Source organism: Chiloscyllium plagiosum, unplaced genomic scaffold, assembly GCF_037043375.1.
Source record: "Chiloscyllium plagiosum isolate Xiang-an unplaced genomic scaffold, Cpla_swu_hap1 HiC_scaffold_4, whole genome shotgun sequence".
Taxonomy (NCBI): Eukaryota; Metazoa; Chordata; class Chondrichthyes; order Orectolobiformes; family Hemiscylliidae; genus Chiloscyllium; species Chiloscyllium plagiosum.
Window position 1 is genome coordinate 85,368,942 of NW_028270142.1, and position 15,061 is coordinate 85,384,002.

At 40.2% G+C, this 15,061-nt stretch overlaps 1 protein-coding gene and 1 long non-coding RNA gene across 4 annotated transcripts in view; one reads left to right on the forward strand and one right to left on the reverse strand.

The window, feature by feature from the left end:
- The window catches only part of LOC122549071 (nucleolar protein 4-like), a 349,310-nt gene that overhangs the window by 331,521 nt on the left and 2,728 nt on the right, over positions 1–15,061 (forward strand). For all 3 annotated transcript variants that reach the window (XM_043688281.2, XM_043688280.2, XM_043688282.2), the window contains one exon: positions 11,933–12,125. In XM_043688281.2, the coding sequence (XP_043544216.1) occupies positions 11,933–12,125 (193 nt within the window). The remainder of the gene's footprint in view (positions 1–11,932; positions 12,126–15,061) is intronic.
- Positions 1–15,061, reverse strand: part of LOC148150178 (uncharacterized) — a 77,882-nt gene that overhangs the window by 50,580 nt on the left and 12,241 nt on the right. The window lies entirely within an intron of this gene.

Genomic DNA, 15,061 nt, shown 5'->3' on the forward strand with positions numbered 1-15,061 from the left:
AAGTTGCCTCATTAATTATCAACTATGTCCTATGATGTCTCTCATTTCTAATTTCCACCCCATCTTGCCACATGTCCTTCTGGGGACAACTCGTCACTCCACATATATCCCAGAACTCACCAGCATCCATAGCAACTGTATCACTTTTAAAGCCTGTTATGCACCTGGACAGGCACTATCAGTTCTGAGCTGCCCTTCATTGTTCCTCACATTTACCTCAGATATGGCAAATTGGGGAATTCAGAGCCTTACTTTGTGTTTCAGGTCTTTGAGCCCCTCGCAGGCTGTAGGGCTGATACAGAACCTCCTGCCCCACAACAATCAAAGGGGCCACACATCAGATTGTGTCAGCCTTTTCTGAGGTTGCAATCTGAGTTAGTGCAGTCTCAGCTGTTTGGCAAAATGACCAGTGATATAGGAAGATGGTCAATATCCATTGTCACGCTGCCAGGTTAAGATCTGCCATCTTTTCCCCGATACCTCACACTCACTGTAGCAATGTTCTGTCCCTACATCCCAAGGCTGACACTCTACCAGTCTCACTATTGCTTGCAACATTTTCCCTTAGTCTCCCTCACCTACCTCAATCCCCAACAACATTAACCTTACATGTCCTCTGTGTTGCCTAATCATTCACTCAGGATATGTCCCAACATTTACCAAAAGTAATAGCTATGCCACCACTTTTATCTCCTGTCATTACCTGCCTCTCTCTCATTCCAGGAGAAAAAAAATAGTTCACAGTAGGGCTCAAAGAGTCAATATGGGTAGTGTGCGGTCTGTCATTCGGCTCCTCACCCTTTTTTTGGAGAGGATTCTGACTCTGATCTAGACGACCAACTCCTGGACTTATTTTACCAGAACCTCCTGAACAAAGGCTTGACTTCATTAAGGACCACTGACAACACTGACAAGATTCTTGCTTTTGTGTCAGCTCTAAACAGCAAGGCAAGCCAGCAGCAATATGAGATTGTTATCTCTAGCTCAGGGGGTAAAGTGCAAAAAGGCAAGCCAAGGCATTGATGTCATGGTCATCCAGGTAGGTTCAGAATGATAATGCTTTGACTGTGAGATAAGAGACCAGAGATACAGCCTGGTCCATTCTGTGTACATGAGCTAAGTGTATGTCACTGAGCACAAATTATCCTTGCTGCGGCATTATCATGAAAATGGCCAGTTCATCCTGTGACACAGCATTAAAGCAAGAACTGAGCTGTAAGTGAATCTTAGATTCTCAGGTGTCACTGTCTGTGGATGTGAGGTGTTCGTGGCTGGTGCCCATGAAGCAGCCATGGAGGTTATTCAGAGCGTGAGTAAGCTGAATCTTCCAGGTGCTCACTTTGGTTTCTCTGTCAAGCTTACCTGATATTTAGTATGCTTTGATGAGTTTGGTAAGATGGGAGTCTGAATATTAATGAAATTGTTTGTGGCATCAACAAGACATTTAACAGGCAATAATGGCTATCTGTTCGTATCTCACTGCTGCTTTGTGAGAATTTCACCCCGACACTTGTGAAAAGCATAAAAGATGAATTGAGATTATCTCAACGTTGAGATAGGCCTCAGTGCAGTTGTTGTGTTATTCTGCCACACATCATACCAGAGTCCATGTTTGTCAGGTTCTTATAAGATTCTACCCATATGCACAGATTTTAGCCTAGGTTATGAGACTTTTGATAATATTCCTTGATGAGATTATGTATATAGTTTAAATGATTATTGAAATAATGGATTACAAATGATTATTCACTCTGTGACATATCACACTGGGAAGGCAATGGCCTAGTGGGATTATTGCAAGACTGTTCATTCAGAAACCCAGATAACGTTTCCTGAACCTAGGTTTGAATCCTGTCACGGCAGATGGTGTAATTTGAATTCAATAATTTGGAATTAAGAATCTAATGATGACCCTGAGTCGATTACTGGAAAATCCCATCTGGTTCACTAATGTCCTTTAGGGAAGGAAACTATTATCCTTACCTGGCCTGGCCTACATGTGACTCCAAACTCACATCAATGTGGTTGACTCTTAACTCAATTAGGGAAGGGCAATAAATGCTGCCTAGCCAATGATGCCCTCAACCTGTGAATAAATAAAGAAAAAAAAATAATGTATATGTTAGACTTTTGAAAATATGTTCATTGAATGAAGTATATTAATGTTCAGGAACACTTTTCAATTTGTTTTTGCATTTTAGAGGATATGGGCATGGCTTACTCAGTCAACAGTTATTGCCCTTGAGAAGATTGTGATTGCCAAATTCTTGAACCACTGCAATCTGTGTGATGTATGTCTAGCCACAAGCTGTTAAGATGGGAATTCCAAGGTTTTATTCCAGTGAAAGTGAAGACAAAGGAATATAGTTCCAAGAAAGATGATGTGTGACTTTGGTGGGGAATATGAAGATGGCGATGTTCCTCTTCAGCCCATGTCCTTGCAGTTAGTATAAGGTGTGTGTTTTTGAAAATACCTAGGAGTGCCTCTGCAACATGTCTTATTGATAGTCTATACTGCTGGCTGTGCATCAATATTTGAGGGTAAAGTGGTGGACAGACTGCCAATCAAGCAGCTGTTTTGTCATGAATAGTGTCAAACATCATGAGTGTTCTTGGAGCTGCATTTTTCAGACAAGTGAAGATTGCTCCATTACACTGCAGTGTCTTGGAGATGTAGATACATTTGGGGTCAGGAGGTGAGTTCCTTGCCACAGAATTCCTTGCCTATGACTTACTCTTATATCCTTATGAAAACACCACATTGAATTCACAATGTGAATTCACAATGAGAATGTCATTGAATATCAAGGGGAGCTGGTTAGATTCTCACTTTTTTAAGGAGAAAGTGAGGTCTGCAGATGCTGGAGATCAAAGTTGAAACTTTATTGCTGGAACAGCACAGCAGGTCAGGCAGCATCCAGGGAACAGGAGATTCGACGTTTCGGGCACAGGCCTGAAGAAGGGCCTGTGCCCGAAACGTCGAATCTCCTGTTCCCTGGATGCTGCCTGACCTGCTGTGCTGTTCCAGCAATAAAGTCTCACTTTTTTAAGTTGGGCACGACAGTTATGTGACACAAAAGTTACATGCCACTTATCAAGCCAAGCCTGAATGTTGTTGCGGTCTTGCTGTAAATGGACACAGATTGCTTCAGTATCTGAGGATTTATGAATAGTGCTAAATATTGTGCGACCATCAGTTAACATCCTAACTCTGAACTTTAGATAGTAGGACGGTCATTGTTGAAGTAGTTGAATATGGTTGAATCTTAGACACTATGCTGAGGTGTTCCTGCAGAGATATCCTGGGACAGAAATAATTGGCCTGCAACAGCCCCAATCACCTTTCCTTTGCACCAGGTGTGACTTCAACCAGCAGATCACAATCACAAAATTTGCAGATGACACTAAAATAGCTGGAAAAGTAAGTTGCAATGAACAAATGATAAATAAGAAATTTACAAATCAATAGGAATAAGTTAGGTGAATAGGTGAAAATTTGACAGGTAATGTTTAACTGGATGAGTGTCGGGTTATTCATTTTGTTTTAATGGGAAGTAGCTCTAAAATCTTCATGTTACATTGTGGCACTCAGTCCTTCCCATTAAACAATAATAAAATGGCAAGAAAATACTGCATTTTCCAAAAATGTCAAGTGAATCTGAATATATACCTGAGGACAGAACAATAACTGGAACATCTGAGGGAGACGGTATCTTAATGGATAATGCCAAGACATTATGTAAATGTCTGAATATTCAGGAAAAGACAATGATAGAGTATGTTCCCATTGCACCTAAACCACCAGAGGTTAATGTCAACAGGAAAAATAAACAGACACAGGAATTGATGACCTCCACAACATCTTACCTGTTACCTGTTGCCTGTTGTATACTTGATTGTAAATATTGTGAATGTTTTCATTGCAGGAGCCTCTGATGTAAAAGGGAATGGATTTTGTATATTTGTGTAAGTATGGTGGACTGCCACTTTAAGAGTCCAGTCATATGACATAACGATGATGTAATTTGGGTAGGAAACAACTCCTTAATGGAGAAAACATCTCGTTAATAAAGACCCTGCTGTTAAACAGTTTCTCCTGGTTCTTCTTGGAAAATAACAGCCTATTCCTATTATCTATTTTAAGTCTGTTAGCCAAATCCTTAATCCATGCCAGTATGCTGTTTCATATTCTGTGTGCTGAATTGTGCTATCCAACCTTCTGTGGTGGACCTTATCAAGAGAAGGTGGGCAAGTTCCATGTGTGACTTTTTTTAAAATTGCCTGGCATCTTGGTTTCCACTGACAGGCGAGGGTTAAAGTTACCACTTTACCACCTTTTACTGCTGTTCCCCTTATGGGCATCCCCCGCTTTTCAAACATTTGCTTTAAAGCCACTTTACGAAAGACCTACATTAGTGCCTGTTTTCGCAAATCCGAAGAGGATTTTCGCTTTTATGAAAAGTGGCAACATGTTTCCCATGTAAATCATGCACCTTAGCATTATGCCATTTTCGGCTTACAAAAGATTTCCTGGGAATACTCTACATTTGAATTTGCATTCCTTACCCATAAGCAACCATAGCATCTCATGCTTGAGGAAAAAACTTCTACATATAATTTTAATTAATTGACCATGGTAAATATTTTGAAATCAGTTTTCCACCATACAGTAATTCTAAACCATTTTACCTGGAATCGATGAATATGCTCATATATGTCTAATTTATATTTTTCAAAAGAGAAATCTTATATGTCTATTAGGTCTCAGCCAAAGCAGTTATGTCTCAAAAATGTAAACTAGTGGCTGAACTGGCTTTTCCCTCTGGATAGTTGTCATGGCAGCAACCAAATGTAGGCAGGTTTTGTGAATCTCAACTGTAGACTTTGAACAACACTTTGGATTACTGTAATACAAATGCTGTTGCGAAAGCATTTTGAGGCATGATACAAAATGTTCTCTTCTACTTAGGGTTCATTTGTAGCTAATTTAAACATTTTCACTTCCTACGTGGCTCAATTTCAAAATGTTATTTACTCTGAATATCAAAGACTTTCTTTGTTTCTGGGAAACTAATCTGATCAAAACACATTTTCCAGGACAAGGTAACTTGCTTGATCTGCAGCTCATCTGCTAATTTCACTCTCTCCTTCCACTGCCAACACACAGTGACACCAAGTTGTACAAGATGCAATGCAGTAGACTAGGCTCTTTCAATAGCACCTTCCAAAGGTTTTGGCCTCTACCAGCTAGAACTACAAGGTCAGCAGATACAGCATCACAAGACATAAGACATAGCAGCACGAGTGAGTCTTTCAACCTATCAGGTCTGTCCCCTATTCAATGAGGTCATGGCAGATCTCATAATCCTCAACTCCACTTTTCTGTTTCTTTCCCGTAATCCTTGATTCTATTACCATTACAAATATGCCTCAGCTCTAAATATCCTTAATGACACAGCTTTGACAGCTCTTCATGGTAAAGAATTCCACCCATTCATTATCCTCAGAAAAGAGAAACCTATTTTCATCTCTGTCTCATTGAGTAATCCCTTACTGAGATTATGATCTCTGGTCCTACCCTCCCACAAGAGGGAGCATTGCCCATATCAAGCCCCCTAAAAATCTTAAATATTTCAATAAAGTCACCTTTCATTCTTCTAAATTCCAAAAAGTATGGGCCCAGCTACTCAGCTCATCTTATAAGAAAACCCCTTCATACCTGGGATGAAAAAAAGGACCCTTTTCTGCCTGCCTCCAATGCCGGTATGTCTGTCTTTAGACAGAGGGCTAAAATTGTTCAGAGTATTCCAGCTGTGGTCTGATTGATATAGTTTTAGTAAGAGTTCCCCTATTTTTATACTCCATTGCATTTGTAATAAAGACCAACATTACATTTGCCTTCCCTAATACAATATGAACTTGAATATAAGCTTTTTTGTGATTCATGGATAAGGACTCACAAATCCCTCTGTCCTGTAGATTTCTGCAGTCTTTCTTTATTTAAATAATATTTAGCTCCTCTATTCTTGCTAAAGTGTATAATCTCATATTTCCCCATAAAATATTCTAACTGTCTGTCTAGATCTCTCTATTGACTCTTTGATTTACTCTCACCACTTGGCTTCCTTTATACATCTGTTATTACATTCTTTATAAAGAATATTTAGAAATATATAATATGATCATTCAGTTTTGGCATGGCTTCATGAAAGAGCAATCATGCCTGACAAATCTATAGAATTTTTGTAAAAGGGAAGCAGTGGATTTAATATTTTTGGATTTCCAAAAGATGCTTGATAAGATATAGCATATTAGGCTAATTCAAAAGAGTCGGTGGGTGTTGGTGGCAATATGTTAATTTGACAGAGGTGTAGTTAATTAATAAAAGACAGAAAGTTAGGATGAAACTGGGAGGCATTTTCAAGATGGCAACCTGAAACGAGTGGAGTGCTAGAGGGATCCATTGCTGGGGTCACAAATGTTTATGATATATTACTGACTTAGATACAGGAAGTGAATGAACTCTTGTCAATTTTGTAGATCGCACAAAAATATAATCTATAAACGACATATTGTAAATAATTGTAAATTATTCTCCTTTATCACTATTGCCTGTTACCTCCTAAAATAATTCTATGAATATGTCAGGCATGATTTCCTTTTCATGAAGCCATGCTGAATCTGTGTGATGTATTTCTAAATGCTGTGCTATTACATACTTTAATTCTTAATAGACTCCAGTATTTTCCCATTGACAAGTATTTAGCTAATTGGCTTAGTTACCTGTTGTTTGTTTCCTTCCCTTTTTGAATAAGAGTATTACAATGGCAGTTTCCCAATCCTTTGAAGTTTCTCTGAGGCTACAAGACTACTACCAGTACATCCCTCTGCAGTCACTTGTTTCAAAATCCTTAGGTGCAGTCCATCATGTCCAGGAATTTTATGGGCCTTTAGCACCATTAGGTTCCCCAGTCCTTATTCTCTAGTGATAGGTGTTATGTTCAGGTGCTTATCAAGAAGGTTGTTTTGTCCTAAATGATGTAGATCTTAAGTATTGTTGGAGCAACACTCATCCAGAGAAGATAGAGAACAGCCCATCACACTCATGATTTGTTACATGTAGATGATGGACAAGATTAGAGGAATGAGAAGATGAATTGCTTACCACCAAATACACAGATTCTGACCTGCTCTTGTAGTTACAGTATTTATAATCATTAATCCAATTCTGTTTCTGGTTAATAGTAAGCCCAGAGTGTTGATGGTAGGAATTCATTGATGATAATGCCAATGATTGTCGAGGGAAATGGTTAAAAATCACACATCACCAGGTTATAGTCCAACAGCTTTTGGAGCGCTGCTGCTTCATCAGGTGGTTGTGGAATATAAGATCATAAGACACAGAATTTATAGCAAAGGTTTACAGTGTGATGCAACTGAAATTATATATTGAAAAAGACCTGGATTGTTTGTTAAGTCTCTCATCTTTCAGAATGACCATGTTAGTTTCAGTTATTTCATAAGTAAATCCCAAAACTTTTTAAAAAGTTACATTCTCAGGTGAACAATGTCACCCCAGATAATACATCGGAGGTGGGAGGTACCCTGTATGAGGTTGTCTGTGCCCCAACGTTCAGACTGATTCTATTTCTAAAAAACGGATTTACAGAATCTTACATGGATTCATGTAGTTTTTGAGCAAAATGAAATGTAATTCTGCAAGTACAAATTCACCCTGCAGACTTATGTGTCTGTGTGTGCATGTGTGTGAGTGAGAGTGTAAAGGGGTATAAGTCTGAGAGGGTGCATGTGTGGGTGTATATGTGTGAGCATATGAGAGAGAGCTTGTGTATGAGAGAGGATCTGCGTGAGTGAATGAGTCTGTAGGAGTGTGTGTGTGTGTGTGTGTGTTGCAGTGGGGTCACCTGTAGTGTGACATGAACCCAAGGTTCCAGTTGAAGAATGCTTTCACCCTTCATGGTAACTACTTATCAAGACAAAGTTCAGAGTATGTTTTGGAAGTCAGGCATGCAGACAGTATGGCCTGCCTAAGGCAACTGATTGACAGTAATCATTGGTGCAGTACTGGGGATGATGGCCTGACAGAGGACACTGATATTGAAATACATACATTTTTGATGAAAATGCCATCCCCATGGATACAGAACTTGGCTATCAGCCTCTGCTTGGTCACTTTCTGAGGATGGTCACCCGAAGGTCCGAGGTCAAATGTCCTGGACCACTGAAGTGTTCTCCGGCAGGGAGGGAACACTCCTGTCTATTGATTGTTGTGCAGAGTCCATTCATCCATTATCATACCCTCTACTTGATCTAACCAATGTACAATGCCTTCGGGCATCCTTGTGGAAATCCAAGTGGAAGTCTATGTTATGAGGAGGTTGCAAAGGTGCTTCAAGGGAAATTGAAGAAGCGAAGTGTGTAATTCAGATGGAATACAATGTGGAGTACTTGGAGATTAGTTGGAGAAACAAATAGATATTTTTTAAATGGTGAGAGTCTGAGAAGTGTTGAGCGTCAAAGAAGCCTGGGTCTCCTTATTCATGAGTCATTGAAAGCTAACACACAGGTCATCAAGTAATCAAGGCAAATGGTATTCATAACAAGAGGATTTGAATATGGCAGTAAAAATTTCTGGGGTGGAGGAATCTTACAATCAGTGGACAGAATCTCACAGTAAGGCCTAGAGTCATGAATTATTGGAATTCCCTGACTTAGAAAACTCTGGAGTCATTGAGTTAATCAAAGATTAATATTCATAGGTTTGACAAATTAAAAACTTCAACGATACAGGGATAGTGCATGAAATGGTGGACATTTTGGTCTCATCACACAACTGTCAAGGCCACTGGACTATGTGGATCAACTCCCAAAACCTGTGAGCCTCCTGTCAGTGAGGACAAACATTGAGGATGAAATTCAATGTTGCCTCCAATGTGTCATTGCAGCCTTTGTCTGAGGAACAGAGTGTTTGATGAAAATGTCATCAAGCCTATTACCAAACTCATGGTCTGGAGGACAACAATGTTTTCATTCCTCCTGTATCCATCGGAGACATGAACAATGTACAGCAAACGCATTAAACCTCTTGAGAAATATTGCTAGTAATAAAATCCTGAAATCCTGGATATGTATTTCAATATCAGTGTCCTCTGTCAGGCCATCATCCCCAGTACTGAACCAATGATTACTGTCAATCAGTTGCCTTAGGCAGGCCATACTGTCTGCATGCCTGACTTCCAAAACATACTCTGAACTTTGTCTTGATAAGTAGTTACCATGAAGGGTGAGAGCATTCTTCAAGGAAGTCTTTTAAAATTCCCTGAAAAAGTGCAATATTCCTACCTGACCTGTGAAAATTTAAGTCAAGAACAGTCAAACAGAAGAACAAGCATTTATGAAGTACCAACCATCTTGAGCTTCCCTGACAGGCCCGGATTGAGGCCGGCCACAAAGAGTGAAAGGGGCATGTGAAAACCAAAGATTCCCAAACTCCTGGTTCAGCAGGATGGCTGTGGATGGCTTTGTGGATATAGCTTTAGACTTTTTAGTCACCTTTAACCACACAAGAGTGGAAGAAAGGTATCCTTGATCTTGAGGACAGCCTAAGAAGAGAAATGAGAGATGTTTAAACAGATCTTGCACCCATAAAGCACTATGGACCATTAACAATAGCAGAATTACATTCAACCACAATCTGTAAGCAAACAGCCTGGCATATCCCCACATTCTACCACTACCATTATGCTTATTCTGAAAGAGATTCCATGACTTCTACACTTAATGGTAAGGTTCTGGGGAGTGTTGCTGAACAGAGTGACCTTGAAGTACAAATTCATCATTCCTTGAAACTGGGATCACAGGAAGATAGGACAGTAAAGAATGTGTTTGGTATGCTTGCCTTTATGAGTTAGTGCATTGAGTATAGGAGTGGGGAAGTCATTTTGTCGTTGGTTAGGCCAGTATTGGAATATTGTGTGCAATGCTGGTTTCCCTACTATTGAAGAGATGTTGTGAAACTCAAAAGGGTTCAGAAAACATTTACAAGGGTGTTGCCAGGGTTGGAAGGTTCGAGCTATATGGAGAGGCTGAGTAGGCTGGGACTATTTTCCCTGGAGCATTGGAGGCTGATGGGTGATCTTAGAAAGGTTTCTAAAATTATTAAGGACATGGATAGGGTAAATTGACAAGTTCTTTTACTGGGGGTGAGGGAGTCCCAAACTAGAGGGCATAAGTTTAAGGTGAGAGGGGAAAAATTTAGAAGGGATCTAAACGGCCACTTTTTCATGATGGAATGAGTTGCCAGAGGAAGTGGTGGAGGCTGGTACAAATACAATGTTTAAAAGGCACCTGGATGGGTATATAAATAGGAAGAGTTTAGAGCGATAAGAACCAAATGCTGGCAAATGAGACTAGATTTATTTCGGATATCTGTTCATTATAGACAAGTTGAACCGAAGGGTCTGTTTCCATGCTGTATATCTCTATGACTCTATAAATACATTCATTCTCAATGATGAGGGAAACCAATGTAACATTGCAAAGACAAGGCTGAAGAATTTACTGAAGCAAACTGAAAGTAATGTGCCAACTGGATTTTCCATCTCAGCATCCTCATTAGGACAAAGATGTCAATCTTCACCCAGTTCAACTTACTCCACATGATATCACACAGCAGCTGAAGGCACTGGATGATGGACAGACTGTGGGCCCTGAAAGCCTTTTGACTGTTGCATTGAATCCTTATGCTCCAGAACTGGCCACATCCCTCACCAAGCTTTCCAATACAGGTTTATCACTGATCACTAGCTGATCATGTGAAAAAGTCTATGTCTTGGGATACTCAATGGTGCTAGGAAAGAGGTTTTAAATTCTTGACCCAACAATAATGAAGGAATATTCCAAATCAATGTGATTTGTGGCTTTGAGGGTGATGAAGATATGTGTCTCCTTCCCTTGCCTTTGTGGAGTAGAAGGGCCATGTTGAAAGTTGTTGTCAATGCAGGTTGTTATGATGTAATTTTTTGGATAATGCCTGCTGCTACTACTGTGAAGCAGTGGTGGAGGGAATTAATCTTTAAAAGAGTTCATGAGATGCTGATCAAGTTGGCTCACAGCACAATCACTGGCTTTTTGTGAACACGTCAAAACTGGCTAATTTTGTACATTTCCGGGTAGATATCATTGTTGTGGCTGTTGCTGGCCTTGGAGCATGGCTCGTTCAGGAACTAAGAACTTAAGTCAAAGTATTACCACGGCCCAAAACTTTGGTGTACTTGGGAGCAAGTGAGTTTTCAGCAACACGAGAAGTGATATTTACTATTCAAAAGCTCTTTGTATGGACTATTATTCCTAAATAAGAAAATTAATGTTGTATGTTTTCTTTTATATTTGATACATTTATCTCTTTCTTTTAATCAAATCTGTAATTCACAATATTTATTTTGCTTTCTTTACACCATTTACAAGTAATACACATGTCCCGGGTTTTTACTTCCTGTTTTGGATATGACAGGGTTCAGTGGTAATACTGCAATCAGATTGGTTGAAAATCTTTGCTCTTGCATGGTCTGTCCACAAACATCATAGATCCCCTGTAGAGGGTATAATATTGGAACAGAAAGCAAATTGTTGGATGTCACTGCAAACAAGTTTGCAGCAAGTATATAGTAAGATGAATGTTGAAAGCCATTCACTCCATAACTGAGAGCAAAATTTTGGTCTTTGTTCAGCCATATTAGGAAAGTTTGTTTTGGTTCCAAAAGAAGATGTACTTCCAGAGCTTTTACTAAGAACAGGACTATTTTAATTTTGAATGAAAGCTTTAGGCTGCTTTTGCTTCTATTGTTATCATACAAAATTTTCATATATGAACTTTGCACTCCAATAAGGAAATTGTTTTGTATTTTTGCAGGAAGAGCCAGTTGCACTTGGAAAACAGTGGACAAGAGAATCTGCTCAAGTCACTTATACAGCCCCAACAGTTTCTTACTCACAGGAGTTAATGTATATCAATGGAAATACGAGCTATAATTACCACAGTTATGGAGGCCTGGGTGGTGGGAAGCAAAATCCATCTTCCTTACCAAGTGATGGTACCAACAGTGGTAAGTAGCATTAGTTATGCATTATCATCATCAATAATATCTCAAATGGTTTCAATGTGAAACAACAGTCTTTGCACAATCATACATTACTTATATCCATGTTAATTCTATCGTATAAAGATTTTGTTTTGATCCCAACTGATGTTGTAACTGGACAAGACAAATCCCAGATGGGAACCTGATTGGATAGATCATAGTTTGATTTATTTGTTTTTTTTTCCAAATTGTCTTTTGCTGAAACACAAGACCACGTTGGTTCAGACTTTGCTTTGACAATAAAACAGAAGTTTATTTTTAAAAATACTGAAGATAAAATAGAATAAACCAATTATCTAATTATAATACAAATACAAAAAAATTTAAATTCGGTAAAAGTATGTACCCATTAATCTCAAGACACTTGTATAAATTGAAAAGAAATAAAACATGCTTCCAAAGTACTTAAAATCACATCTCTAATACTGTACCCAAAAACACCACCCTTAACAATATTCATGCCAAAGTCCATATATCTAACACTCAATAGATTTAAGTCAGTTGTGATTTCATTGTTTAGCATAGAACTGCAAATAGGTTCTCCCTGGAGCTTAATTACACCCAATCTTAGATGTACTTAGCTTTAAGTTTTTTGGTTTTTTGGTTCTTCGTGGTTTTTTGCCAACACTAACTTCACTCTTAAGGGAACCTAATTCATTATATATCCATCCATTCTGTGACGCACTAGTCTATACACCACCACGGGACATCATAGGATTGCCCAAATTTCAAAGTAAAAGTGAAGACAAAAAAAATCTCCCTTTCTTTGCTGTGGTCATTGTTCAGAAGTATCTAGCAAACCTGAAGCCCCATTCTTTACTTTGCTGAGGCACCAAACAATCCAAGATAAATTTTAAAATCCATTCATGGTACATATACTTTTACACTAAAGCTAGGCCTCAAAGACAGTTTAAATCACCATGGCTGCAGAAATACTTACAAGTTAATCATTAACTCGAGACACAGAAAATTCACAGGTTACCATTTCAACTACCAAACCCAAACTTACAATAAATTCCATTAAATACTTATATATGTAAGTCACAGTATACATCAATATATCAATTACAAATATAAATTACACAACAGGATCATGACCTAAACAGAAAAAGAGACATTATAATTAGTGAATGAGTGAAGGGATTTAACAAGTTGTCTCACATTAATACCAAATCAACACGGAACACTTCACCAACACCTTCCACCCCGACCTCAAATTCACCTGGACAGTCTCAGATTCCTCCCTCCCCTTCCTCGACCTTTCTATTTCTATCTCAGGCGACCGAATCAACACGGACATCTACTACAAACCAACCGACTCCCACAGCTACCTGGACTACACCTCCTCCCATCCTGCCCCCTGTAAAAACGCCATCCCATTCTCCCAATTCCTTCGACTCCGCCGCATCTGCTCCCAGGAGGACCAGTTCCAAAAACGCACATCCCAGATGGCCTCCTTCTTCAAGGACCGCAATTTCCCCCCCGACGTGGTCGACGATGCCCTCCACCGCATCTCTTCCACTTCCTGATCCTCCGCCCTTGAACCCCGCCCCTCCAACCGCCACCAGGACAGAACCCCACTGGTCCTCACCTACCACCCCACTAACCTCCATGTACAGCGCATCATCCGCCGCCATTTCCACCACCTCCAAACGGACCCCACCACCAAGGATATATTTCCCTCCCCTCCCCTCCCCTATCAGCATTCCGTAAAGACCACTCCCTCCGTGACTCCCTCGTCAGATCCACACCCTCCACCAACCCAACCTCCACTCCCGGCACCTTCCCCTGCAACCGCAGGAGGTGCAAGACTTGCGCCCACACCTCCCCCCTCACCTCCCTCCAAGGCCCCAAAGGAAACTTCCATATCCGCCACAGATTCACCTGTACCTCCACACATATCATCTATTGCATCCTTTGCACCCGATGTGGCCTCCTCTATATTGGGGAGACAGGCCGCCTACTTGCGGAGCGTTTCTGGGACACCCGGACCAACCAACCCAACCACCCTGTAGCTCAACATTTCAATTCCCCCTCCCACTCCACCAAGGTCTTTGGACTCCTCCATCGTCAGACCACAGCGAAACGACGGTTGGAGGAAGAACGCCTCATCTTCCGGCTAGGAACCCTCCAACCACAAGGGATGAACTCGGATTTCACCAGTTTCCTCATTTCCCCTCCCCCCAGCCTGTCTCAGTCAAATCCATCAAATTCAGCACCGCCTTCCTAACCTGCAATCTTCTTCCCGACCTCTCCGCCCCCACCCCAGTCTGACCTATCACCCTCACCTTGACCTCTTTCCACCTATCACATTTCCGACGCCCCTCCCCCAAGTCCCTCCTCCCTACCTTTTATCTTAGCCTGCTGGACCAACTTCCCTCATTCCTGAAGAAGGGCTAATGCCCGAAACGTCGATTCTCCTGTTCCCTAGATGCTGCCTGACCTGCTGCGCTTTTCCAGCAACACATTTCCATCACATTAATACTGTCTCAGTTCAGACCAGGATCCCAAGCGTCTATTCAAAGCCACTGGTTTTAACGCTGTAACTTGGTCAAAATTTATCCCTTACACTTTGCAGTTGTTATCAACAAGCACAGTACCCGAATACTAAAAGATTATACTGTTTTTAGTCAAGTTTGTACAAAAACAGCTGCAGCTAACAATCTCCTCTGTTGATAAAGAATTTCCCTGATAAATAATGGTGTCGATTTTACCATCCTCATCAGAAAAATAAATATACACTCAACATTAAATCAGTTCTGTCCTGAAATTTCCTGACCAGGAGATCTCTTCTGAAGTAGAATAGAGGGGAATCTATCAATAGGAATAAAGAGAATCATTATGGAAACTATCTTCCTTTTTCAGCAGTAAATGCCATATTCTCTTTGAGGACTGTAAAA